The 20,115-nt window shown below is 42.1% G+C and overlaps 1 protein-coding gene across 1 annotated transcript in view; it reads left to right on the top strand.

Annotated features, from left to right (window-relative positions):
- Positions 1-272: 272 nt before the first annotated feature.
- LOC309551403 (succinate receptor 1-like) overlaps positions 273-20,115 on the top strand; it is a 57,675-nt gene continuing 37,832 nt past the window's right edge. Inside the window, exon 1 of the mRNA XM_082251976.1 lies at positions 273-378. Within this exon, the coding sequence (XP_082108102.1) occupies positions 376-378 (3 nt within the window). The 5' untranslated portion in view covers positions 273-375. The remainder of the gene's footprint in view (positions 379-20,115) is intronic.

The following is a 20,115-nucleotide window of genomic DNA, read 5'->3' as shown; positions in this document are numbered from 1 at the left end:
AGAATTGCTTTGTTTGAAGACACTAATGACAGAAAAAAATAATGGCAAGCAAGAAATCTTAATGGGAATGCTAATGTAACTTGTACTTACTACTTCTCTTACTGTAATTTCAAAAATAAATCTTCAATATAAAATGTCTAAATGTGACTGGCTGTTTATGGTATAAATGTTCCAAACTATATTCCTTCCTGTTGGTTGCTAACCACAATGTTAGTTTAGCCACACTGCCTTGTGTTTGAATTATTAACTAGTGTAACTCAAGATATGCAAATGAGACTCTTACAGCTGCTGCCTGATATATACAGAGGAGGCTCGGTGATACAACCAGTGTCACAGGCTGTTAGTGGATTGTGAGGACCCAGATCTTCTGCTACTATGGTAAGTTTTGCACTTTTCACAGTGGTGCTATAAAGGCACACTTTATAACAATTTCAATAGGTAAGTGGAGTTCACACAATAATAACCAGGTTACAAGAAAAGCAGGTAATTATATATTTTTGAAAATAGATATAACACAAGCAACAGTTTTTTAACAGTAGTTAATTAGAAGATATTTTCTATTTCACGGGTGGCTGCAATATATTTCCTTATTATATCCATTTATTTTAACTACCTGTTTACCATTTTTTAGTATTAAGTGGGATTTAAGGGGAAATAATGAACAAATCTAAATGCAACATTTGGACTGGTGATATATAAAATATTCATGCATGACCTTTGTGAATTAGAGTTTAGTTGATTTCCCAGAATTTGACATTTCACTTGAACATAATTAATAATCTTCCAATGTAATATTCAGGTGATTTTTAGTAAATGAAGCTGTGTTCAATGAATTAAAGTCTTGTTTTGTGTTAAGAGCATTACTTAAAGTTTATTGATAACATTAATTAGGAAAACTGCAATATCAGGTATGTTGGGAAGAGTTGAAAAGGAATTAAATTAAATAAAGGTTATCATAAATTACAGCTGAATATGGGCCGATTCCATTTTCTAAATTAAATAATTTATCTCTTTTGTCCTGCTAAATTTTAGCAGTTATAGAGTGTGCCCATGGCATAGAGCTTTAATTTTTTGATGAATTAACACAACCAAAGTGTAAATATGCATATTTTATCAGTGAGATTTACTGTGGGGGAAAAAAAAAACTTATTTTGACGATCCCTGCAATGCCTAGGGGTCACCACATGTTAGAATCTGAACATACAATCTTCGAACAATCACACTTAGATCTACCAAATCTATGTAGTAGGAGGACATATTTAAGCTATCCAATCAATCTGAATCCAATCATTGAGGCTCTTGCACTATATAGTTGTTGGTTGATCTAAAAGAGCTTGTACAATTAGATTGTAGCATGTGGTGAGCATAAAGCTGGCCATAGAAGGATTGAAACTTGGCCAGTTCAGCAGGGACTGGACCGAATTTTAATCCATGTTTGGATGTTCCCATTCGTGAGAAATTGATCTAAGGAGTGACTTCTCACAATCAGGGTTGTGGTTAAATTTTTGTTTAATCAGAGCAGCATAGGGCTGATCAGTGTATTCTGACAGCAGGGGAGTCCATGCTGTCAAAATACAATAACACAATAGGTAGGATTCCCTATGTTTTGCTTAACCCCTCATATGATCAAGACCACAGCTGCCTATGCATCTTTACTGAAATAATGTGGCTATTCTGCATGTAACTAGTGATTTCGAGTTTATAGATTAAAATATTATGAAATACTTAAAATTTGAATGAGTAAAAACCGTGAAACTGCTTAGGCCCCTTTCACAGTTGTATGACCTGAAAGTCGTGCGACTTTGACGTGACTTAAAGCAATGCCTGTGTAATCTTGAAGTCTATGGACCTCAAGTTGCATCAGAGTTGGACTAAAGTCCAAAACTAAATCATGTAGTACGACTTGTCATGTTACCTTGCAGTCCCAAGGCGCATTACAAGTCACACAAGTGTGAAAGGGGCCTTAACATGATTCTGTGATCAATCTATAAACATAGAAGTATTTACAAGGTTCATTAAACTGTGTTTTATAGTTTGGGATATAGTGGGGAAGAATACCAACCCCTGTCAGATTTTTATTAATATCTAGGGCTCTGTTCTGTTGGCCGTAACTAAGGGAAAATCTACAACAGCATCACAGACAGCAATAAAAATTTATTTTTTAGAAGCGCAAGGAAAGGCAAAAATACAGCTTTTTCACCATCACTGTGACAGTTAAATTGAATGTCTTTCTAACAGAGACCCATATTGAAGTAAATCTCAACAGAAGTTTTAGAACTAGACAACAATGGTTCATAGAAAGCTACTTAAGGTAGTATTTGTATTATGTCCTCAGTAAAGAAAAACATTTCCCTTTAGCAGCACAATACTATAATTATTGCTAATTCCTTTGCCATTATTTGGCCCAGAAGAATCACTTTTTCATTCCTACATCTGTCTCCCAGCAAAGCTTCCTCAAACTTTTGTTCAGGGAGCAAGCACTGCTCATACCATAGAAAGTCAGTTGGTTTACTGCATCAGGACTACATGCCCCATTAATCCTTGCTGCTGACCTTTTGCATATGCATGCCTGTTAACATTTAGCTTTTTTTTGTATTGCTTCTGTGTTGGCCATCCTAACCAGGAGCACATACGAAGGTGTCTCCAGGGAGCCTCAGAAGGCAACAGGAGCCACCCCCTAAGCATACATCAATGAGATACAGTTTTGGTAATAAGTTGTCCTGCCAATTGTCCTGCCAAGAGATGCTAGAAATAAAAATGGAGCAACAACAACACAAGTGATTGTGATATACATATAAAAACATATATTTTTTTATAAGGGGGGTTTATTAAAGGGATTGTAAAGGCAGAAGGTTTTTTATCCTAATGCATTCTATATATTAACATAAAAAAACCTTCTGTGCGCAGAAGCCCCCCTTAAACTTACCTGAGCCCATCTTTATCCAGTGATGTTGCAGGAGTTTCTATGCTGCCCGGGACTCCCTTCCTCATAGACAGCGGTGTGGCACGATTAACTCCTGCTAATGTCAATCAAAGTTGGTCAGCTAATCAGGAGAAAGAGGGTGGTGAATGGAATGGACACAAGAAGCTGGGACTCGTGTCGGGTGCCCCATAGCAAGCTGCTTGCTGTGGGGGCACTGAACAGGAGGGAGGGGCCAGGAGCACAGAATCTGGGCTGTTCTGTGTAAAACCACTGCACAGAGCAGGTAATTATAATATGTTTTGTTTTTATTTTTTTTTTAAATGAGACTTTGCAATCACTTTAACATTTTAATAATCACAAAGTTAGATTTACAACAAGCCCTCACTAACCTCTGTAGATGAAGGCGCTGAGGATCAATTCATTCTCATAGTTCACAGCTGAAGCATAGAGGGTTTTGCAGTCTTTTTCTCAGCAGCTAATTTTCTCTGCTCTCTCCAACAATGTCTTTATTGTACAGATTAACCACTTAAGCCCCGGAAGATTTTACCCCTTTCCTGACCAGGGCCTATTTTGCGATTCGGCACTGCGTGACTTTAACGGACAATTGCGCGGTCGTGCGATGCTGTACCTAAACAAATTTGATGTCCTTTTTTTTCCCCACAAACAGAGCTTTCTTTTGGTGGTATTTGATCACCTGTGCGATTTTTACTTTTTGCGCTAACAAAAAAACAGCGTCAATTTTGCAAAAATAACAATATTTTTCAAATTTTTTATATGAAATTCCCCCAAAAAAAAAGTAAAAATCAAAATTTTTTTAAATTTTGGGCCAATTTTTTTTTTTTACCATATGTTTGGTAAAAAGAAATCTCAAAAAGCGTATTTTGATTGATTTGCGCAAAAGTTATTGCGTTTACTAACAAAGGGAAAGATTTTTGTCATTTTTGTTGTGTTTTTTTTTTTAACGCGTAATGGCGGCGATCTGAGTTTTTTTTTTTTTTTTTTGCAGGACTGCGACATTACGGCGGACAGATCGGACCCTTGACTGACATTTTTGACACTTTTGGGGTTACCAGTGACATTTCTACAGTAATCAGTGCTATACATATGCACTGTTACTGTAAAATTACACTGACAGTGAAGGGGTTAACTTTTTTTGAGAGGGAGGGGTTATGTGTGTCCCTAGGGGCGTGATTCTAACTGTGATTGGCTGTGGCTTGAGGTGTAGGAACAGTGATCAATGGTCCTACATAGCAGAACCGTATGATCACCTTTCCTACACAAGGGAGAATGACAGGCGGCTTGTTTACATTAGCCGCCTGCCTTTCTCCCTCTGCACCGACGATCGCCGAGTGACCGGCAGGCATCGGGTCCGCCGGTCACACGCGCGCGGGGGGTCCTTGACCACGCGGGAGCGCGCCTCCGGCGGCGCGCGCTCGCTCCCTAGACCCTCGCAGGCTAGCGACATAGCCCTCGTAAATAGTCGTGCGGCGGTCGGCAAGTGGCTAAAACCAGTCTATATAATAGAGTAATATGCAGCCATCTGTAAATTCTGGTTTGAATTGCATATAGACATGATTTGGTTTATGCAGCTGTATCCCAAAAAGTGTTTGAAAGTGTAATTAAAATAAATATAGGCAACTGTTCTTAAAATGGCATCTATAATTAACGCAATTGATAAATCACTTCTTCAGGATCCACGCCTGTCCATTCTTCTACACAATGATTCCATATAAAAGAGAAATTGCCATCAAAGCCAAAAAATGGTCACAGAGAAGGGAGAGGAAAGGACCCCCAATAAACTAATGTGAGGGAATATAAGAAGGATCCTGCCATGTGGACTAGTAGCCAATTCCACTTTATTAGATACTGCCACTGTGGGTCAAAACTCTTAACTCCCCAAATCAAATGTAAAAAGAAACATGTGCTGCTAACCATCTGCAGCACATACAGTAGAATAAGGTGCCCTGGTGTGCACTAGAATACCTGTAGTTTTTAAATCTGTTCAGCCACTCTTGTGATTCACATGTCTTCTCACCATCCTTTATAGCTAGAGGTCACATCACTGTTCAGAGCTGGCAGCTTTGTATCTTCCTGGGTCACCTCCTCACCTCCAGCCTGTCCATTGACCTTAAATTAACATAAGCCCACTAATGAGGTTTGTCTAGCATTTTTCCTTCCTTAAAGCTTGGCTAAACTTCTCCTATTTTAGCTTTCAGTGCCCAAGAACAAGTTTAGATGAGTGCATTGTGTAATGTTTAATGTAAGAGTTAGATTGGCTCACACTGGCACTTTCCTTGTCAGCATGGTTTCTCATATGCAGGAAATTGCAGTAAGTAAAATGAAACAAAATTACTGTAAGATCTAAATCAAAAACCCCTTTAAGTAATCTTAATTTCAGGAAATTAAACAAACACCATATTGAGAAGTGTTTTAGGCATACACAACTAATGAGAGTTTTTGCCTTGAATTAGACTTTAACATATAACATAACATAACATAACAATATACACAAACATTTTAGGACCTGTGCCCCCTATACTGCAGTCAGAACAGTTATTTCACATATCCCCAATGTTTTTAAACCATATCTAAACCCTAAAACAACATTTTATTATCTTGAATCTTAACAGTCCTTAGATGAGGCGGTTGCATTATTTTCTGTTTTTTTTTTTTTTTAACAGTTTGTTTAATCACTATGATGCATATGTTTACCTATTTAAACTGAGCCTTTCACAAATGAAATACTAAGGCTATTGATGGCTTTCCTCTGTAATTGCTGGTTAGCTGTCTGTTTTTATTAGTTTTAAATAGTTTGAACTCAAACAAAATGTGCAAAAAAGGAAGGTAAGAGTAAAGTCTTGATCTGGGTCAGTGATTCAAAAAGTATTGATGCCAAATTATTTGCATGACAGCCAAGTATCTAGTATCTTCAGTAGGAGGGTTTAGCCATGGCTCTTACCTGAGCCTTCATTCAATCCAGCTTTGTGCTTGTCTGTAGCGTTTCTCTCCCTTCACTTCCTTGTTTCTCACGCTTTGCTGAGGCAGCGGGAGCCATTGTCTCCCACTGCTGTCAATCAAAGCCAGTGACAAGGGAGTTGGGATGAGGCCAAGTCCCACTGTCTGTTTCAATGGACACAGATAGCGAGGCTCAGGAGCAAGCCTATATGAGTGCCCCCATTGAGAGTGGCTTTCTATGGGGGCACTCAGTCAGCAGAGGGGATGTAACAGAAGCCGCAGCGGGACCCAAAAAGGGGAGGCTCGGGCTGCTCTGTGCAATTTCATTGCATAGAGCATATAAGTATAAACCTGTTTGTTAATAAGAAAAAAAAAAGAATTGAAGCTTTACAGCCACTTTAAGGTGTGCAATACTTCTTAGAACTGTTGAATAGCAGCTATTGTTCTTTTATACAAATTACCCATTAGCAATCCCCAAGTCTTTATTTATTTATTTAGTGCAACAAAGTCTTAAGTAATTATTCTGAAGAACGTGAATAATGAAAGGAGTTATTCACAGTTGCGCAAGTTTCCTGTAATATCAATACATTCTGAATGGCTTCACTCCAGAAGCCAAAAAATGTAAAAAAAAACTTGCACGTAAACGTGTTAGAGAGGACTCTAGTTTTCCCTTATCTTATCCTTGTGCATTTATGTTAGAAGCCATTATTGCTATTACTACCAATACTCCTACTCATATTACTACCACTATTACTACTACTTATATTATATTATTATATTAACACCACTACTAATAATAATAATAACGATAATAATACTTTTCACTGAAATTATAAAATTTTGCTTCATGGGTTTTCATAAAGAAAATGTTCACGCAAGCAAGCTTTTTTTTTTTTTTTTTTTTAAATCATTTTTATTGGATTTTGCAAGATATATAACAAACAACGGAGAAACCGTGATATAATGTGGTACAGTAAACAAAGAACAATATAATGTAATGCAATACAATACACAAAAAGAGGGAGGTTCGTCAATCAAAAAATAAAGAACAGGGAACATAGTGCCATATCATAGTGCCATTTCACAGAGGATATTCACACAAATGCATAGGTAGTATACAAGCATGGTATTAGAGGGAATACTGTAGTCCGTGAGCGGGGACAGAGAAGAGCTTAGGACAAGGAGAGTGAGGGATTAGGAGAGAGTGCAAGAGTCCCTCATGCGCAGGCTGCCCTATTGGGTCTCCAGCACACTCGTGGGGGCCTCCCTTTATAATGAAATGGAATAATTATACTGAAGTCCAAAAGTCCCAATAGTGGTCAAATCTTTTCAGAGACATATCATTTTTATAGCTATAGACCGCTCAAATCTATGGTTGGTTTGCAATAGTGAGATGACTTCCTGCATGGTTGGGGGGATAGTAGTTTTCCATTTCCGCAGGATTAAGAGGCGTGTTGCGATAAGTACATGTGTAATCCAGGCATGGAAACGGAATGGGTGGTGTTCAATGCCTAAGTGGAGAAGGGCCAATGCTGGGTTGGGAGCGATGATGCAGCCGGTCTGGGATGCTATGTACTTGAAAACAAACTCTTGAGGGAAGGGCACTCCCAAAGAATATGTAGAAGTCTCCCTGTGCGGCCACAATCTCGCCAACACAGGGGGGAATATGCTTGTGAGAAACCAGCCAGGCGGTATGGCTTATAGTACCACCTGTTGGTGATCTTCATGGCCATTTCCCAGTGGGTAGCACAGTGGGTGTGTTTATGTACTATCCTCAGCGCATGTTGCCACTGAGTGATGGAAAAAGTTGTGCCGAGGTCTATTTCCCATTTGAACATGGGGGGGGGGGTTTAAATGGAGGTGTTGTCAAGTAGGATGTCATAGTAATAGGAGAGGCCTTTGGGTTTTTTAGAGAAGATGGTGTATTGGTCCAAAATTCGTTTGTCAACTAAGAGCTCTCTTAGTGGGTTTTGAGAGAGAAAGTGGTGTATGTGGAGGATAGTGAAGTGCAGCGAGGCAGGGAGGTTATACGTCTGAATGAGAGTGGAACTGGGTACCACTTTGTCATCCCTGAAAAATTGCGATATTTTATTTATTTATTTCAGGTACTTGTATAGCGCTGTCAATTTACACAGCGCTTTAGATATACATTGTACATTCACATCAGTCCCTGCCCTCAAGGAGCTTACAATCTAAGATCCCTAACATACATACACAGTATGGACATTTTTTTTTTATACAGGATCCAATTAACCTACCAGCATGTCTTTGGAGTGAGGGAGGAACCTGGAGTACCCGGAGGAAACCCATGCAGGCACAGAGAGAACATGAAAACTCCAGGCAGGTAGTGTCGTGGTTAGGATTTGAACCAGTGACCCTCTTGCTGCTAGGTGAAAGTGCTAACCACTACACTGTGCCGCCCTCCCGTAACAGTTTGTTGTCGAAGGGTCTGTAAGGGAAGATCCGGAATATGTGCGCTCAATAGGGATACAGGCATAGAAGTGTGCGGTAGTACATTGACATTAAAATGGGGGAGTGTAGGTCTACGCCAGGCTCCTAGAGAGGCTTGCATAGGTAGCGTAAGTGGCTTTAGCTCCCAGTGGAGCCATCTGTCACTAAGAAGGAGTAGACGTAAATCCCTGGTAGGTGCTATGACAGTCTCTAGGTCTACCCATATGGGAGGAGAAGAGTGTTGAAGCCATAGTTTCATTTGGGATAGATTTGTCGCCCAGTAGTAAGACTGAAGGCCAGGTAGACCCGCTCCTCCTAGCTGTTTACGTTTATGAAGAATAGAGGATGCACACCTTGCTCGTTTACCATCCCATAGAAATTTGTGAAGTGATTTAGTTAACAAGGATAGACTAGTATACGGGAAGGGGATAGGCAGGTTTCTGAAAAGATAAAGGATTTGGGGCAGTATGATCATTTTGTAGGCTGCCAGGCGTCCGCACCATGCTAATTCCGTTTTTCTGATATGTTTCAGCTCAGCATTAGTTTTCTTAAGGAGCTGGGTCAGGTTTGTGGAGAGTAGTGCGCGGTTGGTTGCGGCAGTGACATCTATACCTAGGTAGTGGATGCAGTTTGAGGTCCAGGGGATAGGGATAGAGCTCTGTAAGTGAGACCTCGCAATTTCACTCACTCCCAAGTCAAAAATAGAGGATTTTGTCGCATTAAGTCTGTAATATGAAACTTTGCTAAAGCCTTGAAGAGCATGGTATGCAGCTGATAGGGAACGGGAGGGATTTGTCAGCATGAGGATGATGTCATCCGCAAACAAATTGATTTTTGTGGTGGGTACCTGAGACGGAGAATCCTGATATAGCAGGGTCTGTTCGAATATATTTAGCTAGGGGCTCAATAATCAGGTTAAACAAAGATGGGGACAGTGGGCAGCCCTGTCTGGTACCATTAGTTATGGGAAATGGTTTTGAAAGGATACCAGAAGTATTTACTTGTGCTGATGGGCTGGAGTATAGTGCGGAAATGGCCAGCAGTATAGAGCCGGAAAAGCCGAACTTCTTCAGGGTGGAGTACATGTACCCCCAATGAACCCTGTTGAAGGCCTTCTCCGAATCTATAGTCAATAAAACTTATGGTATCTTGTTGAGAGTGGCATAATTAGTAATGTCAATAACCCGTCTAGTAGCATCAGAGGTGTGGCGGCCCGGCATAAACCCCATTTGATCACATTTGATGAGATCGGGTAACATGCATTGAATACATTTTAGCTATCATTTTGACAAAGAGTTTGGCATCCGAGTTAAGGAGGGATATCGGGCGAAAATTGGCGGGGGTTGTGGGATCTTTGCCCGGTTTGGGGAGAGTAGAAATATAAGCTCTAAGCATATCCAGAGATAGAGATCCATTAGAAGTCGCTTTCCCAAATACTTCAGCCAAGTGTGGAGATAGGGTGGGAGAGAATTGCTGATAGTACTCGTTAATGAGTCTGTCCGGGCCTGGGGATTTACCTTTAGGCAGGGTTTTGATGCTATCCTCTATTTCTTTCGTGGTGATGGGGAGATTTAAGAAGTGGAGTTGGGGGGTCTGTAAGGGTGGGTAGTTGTAAGGAGTTTAGGAAAGCATTGATGGTGTGTTCTGTGGGTTGGTGCTCGTCAGGGCAGTCTTTCAGATTGTATAACGAAGCATAGAAGTCAGCAAAAGAGTCAGCTATGTCCTGGGGGTCAGATATTTTATGTGAAGATGCTTTATCTAATAGAAAGGGAATTCTTGATCTAGCCTGTTTCTGTTTGACCCTGGAGGCCAGATGTTTGCCAGCCTTATTCGCTTGTGTGTAGTGGGTTTTCTTAGGCTGCATTCACACTTGAGCGTAGCGTTTTAGTGCGTTTTTTACCGTGATTTTACCGCAATTTTTAACGCCATTTACCGTGATTTTTACCGCGTTTTCAGGCATCTAATGAAAACGCTGGTAATCAGCCCAAAAAGAAGCTCCTGTACTTTTTTCAGCTACAGGCGTTTTGCTTCAGGGGACAAAACGCTCAGATGTGAACAGGTGCCATTAAAATGAATGGGATTTTGATTGTTGGGCGTTTTAGATTTTCACAGATGAGCGTTTTATGAGCTTAAATACGCTCAGGTGTGAACAGGGCCTTAAGGTTGTTCAGAAATTTGTCAGATTGTTCCAGAAACAATAGACAAAGCTCATGTCTTAGACGTGCCAACATGGACGAGCACGCATCCGAGGGGGACTGTTTAGTCTTAGTTTCTAGGGATTGTAATTGGGATAGGAGATCGTTTAATTTAGCTTGACGCTATTTTTTGGCCCTGGCCTGCTGCTGGATGCACACTCCCCTTATAAAAGCTTTGTGCGCACCCCACAGCACCCAGGGGTCGTTGACAGAGGGGGCATTAATATCAAAGAACTCGCAAATGTTCTTCCTAATATGGGAATATGAGTTTTGCAAGATCCTGCTGTCACATCTCCAGAGAAAAGTTGTCCGAACAGGTGTCCCCTCCTCGATAGTCAGTTCATCCGCTGCATGGTTGGACCAAGTTATCTCTGACTACCGAGGAGGAAGATTTCTCCAAGAGACGCATATCTGTGACAAACAGGTCTATGCGAGAATATGAATGGTGGCGATTGGACAAGAACGTGTAGTCCCTCTCGGATGCGTGCAAACATCTCCAAACATCAAACAACCATTCTGTACGCAACAAATTACCCAGAGATATTTGTCAGCCCCCGGAAGGACATGAGGAGTCCCGCCCTGGGTCGACAACTAGATTAAAGTCCCCACACATCAATAAATGCCCATACTTAACCCGGGAAACTTGTTTGAGCAACCTGCGCAAAAAATGTAGCTGGTGAGTATTCGGAGCGTACATGGCCATGATCGCCAGGGGAAGGTCATTAACATCACAGGGGAGAATAATGAAGCGACCAAATGGATCTGTTATGGAATCTTTTCGGTGGAATGTTAGTGTGTCTTTCAATGCCAGCATTACACCAGCTTTCTTTTCTGGACCGTTGGCAAGAATTACATGAGGGAAGTTCCTGTGCAGACATCGGGGGTGGTTGTTTGACTGGAAGTGCGTTTCCTGCACTGCGACAATGTCCGCTTTGCTGTTGTATGCTTCCTTCCATAGAGAATGACGTTTGGCCGGGTGGTTCAGGCCGTTAGCATTTATGGTCAAACATTTAATGGTCATGGTTACTGCTAGCAAAGGCGATCGAGCTGGCAGAAGGCATCAGCAACGAAGAGGTTGTCCGTGGCATCAAGAGAGGCATAAGTAGGACCATGGAATGACGGATGTAAACAGGGAAGGTAACAAGGAAAGGTGGGTATAAGAAAAGGTCTGTCACAGCAGTCCGGGAACAGCCAGTGCTGCCGTTAGTGACCTCGAGGGCCATGGGGGATGCAAAGATCCTTAGGCCAGGGACACCGACAAGTCGAGTGAATACCGTGGAAAAATAGAGCCCCAAATATATGTCATTTGGACTTGGCCGAGCGTTTGCAGGAGACTACCTGCCAAGGTTCTTCTTGGTGCACGGGTTGAGGTGGAGTGGTCGATCCCTACGGAATCGGAGGAAGAATGTTCCACGAACAAAGAGCTGTCAACCCTTCCTCCAAGGTCCGGACTGAGACAGTAGAGACAGCATTTGTGATGAGCAGAGTAGCCGGGTACCTCCACTTATGGGGAATGTTGTTGTTTCGTAGAGCCTTGGTAATCGTAGCAAGGTTACGTCTGCTTTGAAGGGTATGCCTGGAAAGGTCAGGTAACAGTTGAATGCTGTTATATTCCGCTAGCGTAGATGTAGCAGTGCGAATAGCCCGCATGAGCTGATCTTTTATGTGATAAAAATGGACCCTCAGCAGTACATCTCTGGGGAGATCCCCAGCAATAAAGGAAGGCTTGGGGAGCCTGGGGATCCTGTCTATCAGGAGGTCAGAGGCCGATACAGAAGGCAGCAAGGCATGGGTGAGTCTAGGATGGAAAAGGACCAGGGGGTACTGGTAGACAACAGGCTTGGCAGTGGCATGCAATGGCAAGCCGCTGCAAGCAAAGCCAACAGAATACCGGAATGTATAAAAAAGGGGATTCACTCCAGAAATAAAGAGATTATTCTCCCACTCTACAAGACTCTGGTCTGGCCACATCTGGAGTATGCTGTCCAGTTCTGGGCACCGGTCCTCAGGAAGGATGTTCTGGAACTGGAGAAAGTCCAGAGAAGGGCAACAAAAATAATTAGGGGAATGGAGGGCATCAGCTATGAGGAAAGACTACAAGCACTGAACTTATTCTCTCTGGAGAAGAGACGATTGAGGGGGGATACGATATCAATGTACAAATATTGTACTGGCAACCCTAGCATATGGAAAAACCTATTCAGAGAAAGGAAATACAATAAGACACGTGGCCACTCACTAAAACTAGAGGAAAGGCGGTTTAACCTTTAAAATGCGCAGTGGTATCAGCAGGGAGCATTGATAGTTTCAAAAACTATTAGATGGGCACCTTAAAGACCACAACATAGAGGGGTATACAATGTAAGGTTAACAGCAAACACACACACATCATAGGTTGGACTGGTGTCTTTTTTCAACCTCACTAACTATGTAACTATGAAAAAGAGCCATTACATACGGTAGTAGTTGCTCTGGTGGCACAGATTCCGGGATGCCCCTGATTTTTATATTGTTCCTTCTGGAACGGTATTCCAGATCAGTTACCTTGGTTTTTAGCCATTAAATTTCATCCCTCTGGGTGTTAAAGGCTTCCACCATGTCATTAAAAGAGGATGTGTGAGTGGAGACTGTCTGTTCCACACAGTCTACCCTGGATCCTAAGGAATGCATTTCAGACTTAAACTGATGCATGCAGGACATCATGTCTGTGTGCATAGAGGTTTTCAGCGTGTAAAGCATATCTTTTGGAACTGATACAGATACAGGATGATCCCCTGATGGAAAGGCAGCAAAGGGATCAGGTACAGGCTGAGAAACAGTCATTGCAGCAGAGGGAGACTGAGTAGCATGCATACCTGTATACTGCTGAGGCCTATGTGGAGAGACCGTTCTGAGCTTATTCTTGGCCGGGCTCCTGGAAGAGGGCGACAGGGGTGGCAATGAAGGGGAAGCAGAGCCCGAGCATGTGCCGCTGTCCGGGTTCGCAATCATCCTCACCGGAGGAGAGGGAGATGGCAGTGGATTCTGCAGGCCTGGTAAGTGGTTGTCTGCGTGCTCGCGCGGCTCGCCGCCGCCATGGTTCTGTAGCCCAGGGCCTTGCTGGATGAAGAACCCCACCAGCTTGTTTAGCTGACCGGGGTCTTTCTTGCGGCGAGTCATCGCTTCCTCTGGAGCTGGGAGGCTTGCAGATTGAGATGGAGGCGTCCTTAGATGGTCAGGGGGCCGTGGATGTGGTCAGTGTCCCGGATGGCTAGCGGAGCGGAGCTAGAAAGCCGCCATTCACTCCACCAGAAGCCACGCCCCTCTCTACGCAAGCAAGCTTTTGAACTGTGGGTGAAAGTAAATGGGAGTACATGGAGGAAAATAACCTGAACATATCTAAAAAGAAAACTCTCATACACAGCCTCTTTGTGCAACCTGTACTTTTTATTGACATGAACCTTTCATAGATGTGCTCATTTCCAACTGATCATTTAATAAAAGTGTATAGAGGCAGCAGGGGCGGATACAAAATCTAGTCCCCGGAGGGGCACTGCCAGAAAATAAGGTGTTGCTTACAGAACTGTATTGCAAAATGAACTACACTTCCTTGTTCCATAGGAGAAGTACAGTAAAACGAGCCTTTCCTGTAAAAAAAAAATATATATATATATTGTCAGCGCTTCCAGAAATAAAATGTAATACAAATAAAATAATTAGTGATGACGAAATTGGGGAAGCTGCGAGCAAAAAATAGTGCAAATATACATACACCACAAAGATAAAAATAAAAATATTTGCAGCGCTCAGTGATCAATAATAAACAACATAATAACTATCATGATAAAAAGTCCTATAAAAGTCCATCAATATGAATAATAAGTGAAGGTAAATAAAGTGTCCCAGTGCAGAGATGATAAGTTGTAATCACTAATGAACATTGTCCTCCACAATATGGATAAAATGCACACTCACCAGAGCTAAACGCTGTCCAAGTCATAGGACAGCAATAGCGTATATAGCTGCTGATTTGGATTCTATTTAGATTTTATTTGGATTCATATATGCATTATATCAAAACTCCAACTCTGTTTGAGGAAGATTCTTGCAGTGATTACTTCAGTCCTCAGGAAATTTAAGATCAAGACATCAGCAGCTATTTACGCTACTGCTGTCCTATAACTATAGACAGCATTTAGCTCTGGTGAGTGTGCATTTTATCCATATGGTGGAGGACAACATTCACAAGTGATTACAACTTATTATCTCTGCACTAGGACACTTTATTTCCTTCACCTATTATTCATATTAATGGACTTTTATATAACTTTTTATCATGATAGTTATTATGTTGTTTGTTATTGATCCCTGAGCGCTGCAAATATTTTTATTTTTGAGCTTTTCCCGTACTTCTATTTTAAGTGTGTACCTAGCTAAAAGTGGAAAGGGCTTAAAGAGGGGTGATTAAACAGAATCTGTGTCTACTCGCCGTATACACTGCACACACATACCACAATTCTTGTACCACAAAATACTCCTAATTGCTGTTCCACCGGTAACAGTTTTATAGACACATATAAACCTCTGAATGAATGATAATTTTTAAAATAATAAATGTTTCCATCACATATGCTTTACTTCCCACAGAACCTAATCACTTTGTCTGACTGAGCCTTCCTCAGGACTATGTCATGTACAACATACTTTGTAGAGTGCAGGGGTCAGGAGGAGTAAGTAACATACAAAACAACATAATGTATAGAGTACAGGGGCCATGAGTAAAGCTGCCCATACATGGTTTAGTATTTTTCATTCAGCCAGCCAGCTGAACAAAATAAACGGAATACATTTCCCCATCTATCTTCCCTGCTGTGTCCTTATACTGTATTCTGACAACCGATTCCCCCACTGTAAGAATACACTGATCAGCTCTGCAGTCACTGGCTGCATGTGCTGATCGAATACTGCAGGACTATTCATTTGAAGCTAGTTTATCAGACAAAACAACATATAGAGTGCCACAGTCAGGACGAGCCCCCTGTTCACATGAAATTCCCCTCTTACATCATAAATCCACACCCCTCCTCTTTATCAGGGTCCTCGCCCTTACGTCAAAGATCCCCCCCCTTATGTCCCCAGAGTAACCCCCCCTTACATTAGGGTACCTAGAGTCATCCTCCCCCTTACTCCAGGGTCTCCAGAGCCACCCGCCTTTACATCAAGGACCCCTGAGCCCCCCCCTTATATTAGGGTCCCCTGAGCCACCCTCCTCTGCATCAGGGTCCCCAGAGCCCTCCCTCTTATATCAGGGTCCCCAGAGCCCTCCCTCTTACATCAGGGTCCCCAGAGTCCCCCTCATTACATCAAGGTCCCCAGAGCCCTCACCCTTACAAAAAGGTCCCCAGAGAGCCCCTTCTTACATAGGGATCCTCAGAGAGCCCCCCTTACATCAAGGAAACTAGAGAGCCCCCCTCCTTAAATCAGGGTCCCCAGAGAGCTCCAAAACAGTATCTCTCCTGCGCTCAAGTGGTATGCAGGAAGATAAATGTTTTAAATGGTCCCTGTAGCACAAAAATAGGTGGTACAGGCATGTTCGGGCAGAGCCAAGAGTGACGTTCCTGTAAACCTGGAAGTGACTCCCAGGGCCTTGGAACGCATTATTACCCGCACTCCCGGGTGTACAGATCCAGCGTGCATTCCAGGCCTGTGATATGCAGTTTGGGGGCACTGAGACTGCATTTATGGATTCTGGACCTCCCTCCTCATCCTGGGGGGTATCACCTATCGTCCCACAAAGCCCCCATGAAAATTAAGGTGGGAGCATACCGCATTCCCATTATTATCATTTTTGTGGTGTGTCCACATACAGTATTGTATATACAGTGTGAGGATGGCATGTATATCTGTGGGTCGCATATCTCAGGGTACACTGTCTCTACTACCTTATTGGATGTTGGATATGAGTTTGTGATGTTATGGTTATTCATTTATTGATTTATTGATACAACCAAGGAGTTTTGAGGAATTTTTAACACTTGTATTTAAATATTTTTAGGTTCCCAATACTACTTTGTATTATCAGATCAATTATTAATAATATTATTATTCATTCATTCACTTTTTTTTATCATGTACTATATATATATGTCCTTTGCTCCTTAGTGAAGCGGGGGATGGAGGGATGTGGGTGGTGCAGACCGGCTATATAACAGTCTGGGAATTGATGGTGGGTCAGTGACAATTTTGGCTCTGAGGAAGAGGGTTCTCCCTCGAAATGCGTAAGCCAGGTCATTGTGGACACCATCACGCCATCCAGCAGTATAGAAGTGGTCTGAAGGCGACTTGTTCCCAATTCCAACAAGCATGTATACATCTTATGTTTGTGAGTGTAATGTATGCTACCTATTTGGATTTTAATAAACTTTTTTAGTGGTAATGCACAAGGTCAGTGCGCCCTTCTCCTGTTGTTGTCTTTCAGTGTTTTTCGGATACCCTTGGTCCTGAGGGGGCAGCAAGACCACCTTTTTTTTGTGCTACAGAGACCATTTAGAACATTTACCTTCCCGCATACCACTTGAGCTCAGGAGAGATACTGTTTTTGGAATATCATTGTTACATTTGGGTACCCGCCAGCTTAGTGTGAATGCTTTTAAGGTTGCATCAAAGAGACAGTGTCTTCTCTCAAAGAACAAAATGGTTTTATCTATAGAGGAGAGACATTTGAGAAGGACTTCCTTGGCCAAAGGCTTTCTAAATAGCATTGATATGTTGGTGTCTGCTTTTTACAGACTTAAACACTTGTTGGAGAAAGAAATTACCCAATGGTGGGATATAATAGTTTTACAGAAATATATAGAGGTTAATAGGATACCAAGAGGGTTAAGAATAAGTAAGGTATGTGATTTTCTTGAGGATGACCTCAAGAATCAATGGATTGAAGAAATGCGTAAATTCAACAAATCTTGGTTACATCTAATTGTTACACAAAGGGTTTACACTTAGTCCATATTAGGGCAGATATTGCAAATCTCCAGACTGAGCTTGCAACATTTACAGATATGGCATCTTTTGATAAATGGGATACCATGGTTAATGAGCAGATTATGAAATTGAGTTAATCAGTAAGAAATCTACGAAATTTGAAAGAGACAAACAGGACTATGCCCAAGGTCGCAAACTTCATTGGAAGAAACAAGGAACAAGATTCGTACCTCCCATTGTAGAAAATAAGGGCCCCAGATTTATCAATACAAAGAATCAGAATAACTCTAGAGACACACAGGAGATGAGGTCTAAAAGCTACAATCAGAGAGGGAAGACTCACAAGAAATATCAGTATAAAACTCGTAACAACAATAGCTGGGACAATGGGCAGGGGCACAATACTGCAGATGGGCCTCCTTTTGGTGGACAAAGGGACATCCTTCAGTCCCTTAGAAGGTTTGGGAGCAGTGGCGGCAAGACTAGAGAGGGTCCTCCACGGGCAGCAGCGGGCGCAGCTGCCCCGTCTTTCCTGACAGCCTCTGATCATCGGGGCACAATTCCACCAGAGAATCAGTCCAATATGTCTTACCCCCCCACCCTCTTCCAACTGTATAGGGGCGAGTAGTTCTGGATCTATTGATGCAGAAAATGAAACTACAGTTCATCCTGTCACTACACCCAACACCATAGCCCCTGTGCCTTTTTAAGTGACCGCAGCCCCCTTCTCCAAAGCTGCACCCCAAACTACAAAGAAAAGGGGAAACCGACAAGAGGGGGAGAGAGGGGAGGCAATAAACACAAAAAGAGGGAGAAAGCAGTAACCACAAATTCTATAATGAAGATCTACAACCTCTCACAATCGTTTCAGGATACAGAACTAGAGTTACTACGAAAGGGTCTCAACTTTGCCCCAGGAAATCCTCCTAATCGATTTGAACTCTTTATAGATCTCAATAGATTTGTGAGGAACCTTAATGTGAAATGCTACTATGCAATAAAGAGTGAGGACAATGATGGTAGCAAGGCTATGGTGCCCCCCCCCCTTCCTTCTCCTGGTCCCATGGATATGGCGGCCCTAGGCATTCTGGAGGAACTATATGCTGAAGGGAAGGTAGGATAAGAGGGAATGGACTCCCGTTATTGGTTGCCAGAGACTGGAATGGTACACACTACCCTTAGACCTAAATCCACATTCTATCCACATTGGACAAAGGGAATTTTGTTTCCACCTTCTATGAAATGGTCCTTGAAGAATTCAAAACTTCATTTAACACAAGAAATTTAGACATGGAGTAAGTACAGCATGAGGATGATATTAGGGGCCCCCTGTCCAACTTAAAGAGTAAAACTGAAGTTGTTATCAGGCAGGCAGATAATAGTGGCAGTTTAGTCATCCAAGACAGGGAGGCATACATCAAGGAGGCAGAGCGACCAATAGGTGACATTGACACCTGTGAAAGATTACCGTGTGATCCTACCATCAAATACAAGGAGGAACTTAAAGGTTTCCTGGATAAAACTCTAGAAGAAAAGGTACTAACAGAACAGAGAACAAATACCATTTCCTTTTTAGCAAGCACCAATTGGTCCCGCATTTCTATCACCTTCCTAAAATCCACAGGGACACTGTGAACCCTCTGGGTAGGCCTATCATTGCCAGGATCGACAGCTTAGTGAGCAATTTGGGCTGCTACGTCAATCACTTCCTGCAAGATATGGTCACTGCGCTGCCCTCATATGTCAAAGATTCCAGCCATACGCTGGATATTTTTTCATTGCACATATGGCAAAAAGGCTATAGATGGCTTTCGTTGGATGTGATTTCCTTGTATACATCTATACGACACGAGTTTGGTGTACAGGCAATACAACACTTCTTGGTCAAGGACCAAGCATTCCATCACATGCAAACTCTATTTCTATACAACAGCATTGAATATATGTTAACTCACAATTATTTCACATTTCTCAGGAATTACTACAGACAGATGAAGGGGACAGCCATGGGAGCCAGGTTTGCCCCGAGTTATGTAGTAAAAAATATACCAGAGGTATATTCCCCACGCCTGTTGGTATATAAATAAATAAAATAGGTTTATTTAAAATTGATAATAATAAGGAGTAGGGATGATCGAACGGTTCGGGTCGACCATCGGTTCGACCCGAACATTGGCTGTTCGAGGTTCGGCTGAATTTAGAACTTTTTGCTAAAAAAGTTTGGAATTCGGCAACCAGAACCGACCAAAATGCAATGGGACAGGAAATGGTCTTTAAAAGCCTGTGATTGGACCAGAACCATTAGTAAAAGCCAAGGCAGGGGAATGCTAGGAATATAATTGGAGTGACTAGGGGGTCCCTAGACCAATCATTAGTGAATACGCCCCCCAGTATATAAGATAGCCCCGGCAAATTCCTAGCATTGTAATACAGGGACATGGAAGAGAGTGGAAGCAGTTCTGTTAAATTTGCTTCAAAAGTGTCAGTTAGCATTTATTAGTGTGAGGAAAGGGATATCTAGTGTAGTTAGAGTGCTCTTTTACACTTTAGTTAGATGCAAAAAATTTGTTTCTGTAGGGAAAGTGTTAAGTGCCAGGGTGACCGTAATGTAGTCTAGGGTGAACTGACTCT

This window comes from Pelophylax lessonae (genome assembly GCF_965119305.1).
Source record: "Pelophylax lessonae genome assembly, chromosome: 3".
Lineage (NCBI taxonomy): Eukaryota > Metazoa > Chordata > Amphibia > Anura > Ranidae > Pelophylax > Pelophylax lessonae.
The sequence above is the reverse complement of the archived record's forward strand: the minus strand, read 5'-3'. Positions and strand labels throughout refer to the sequence as shown.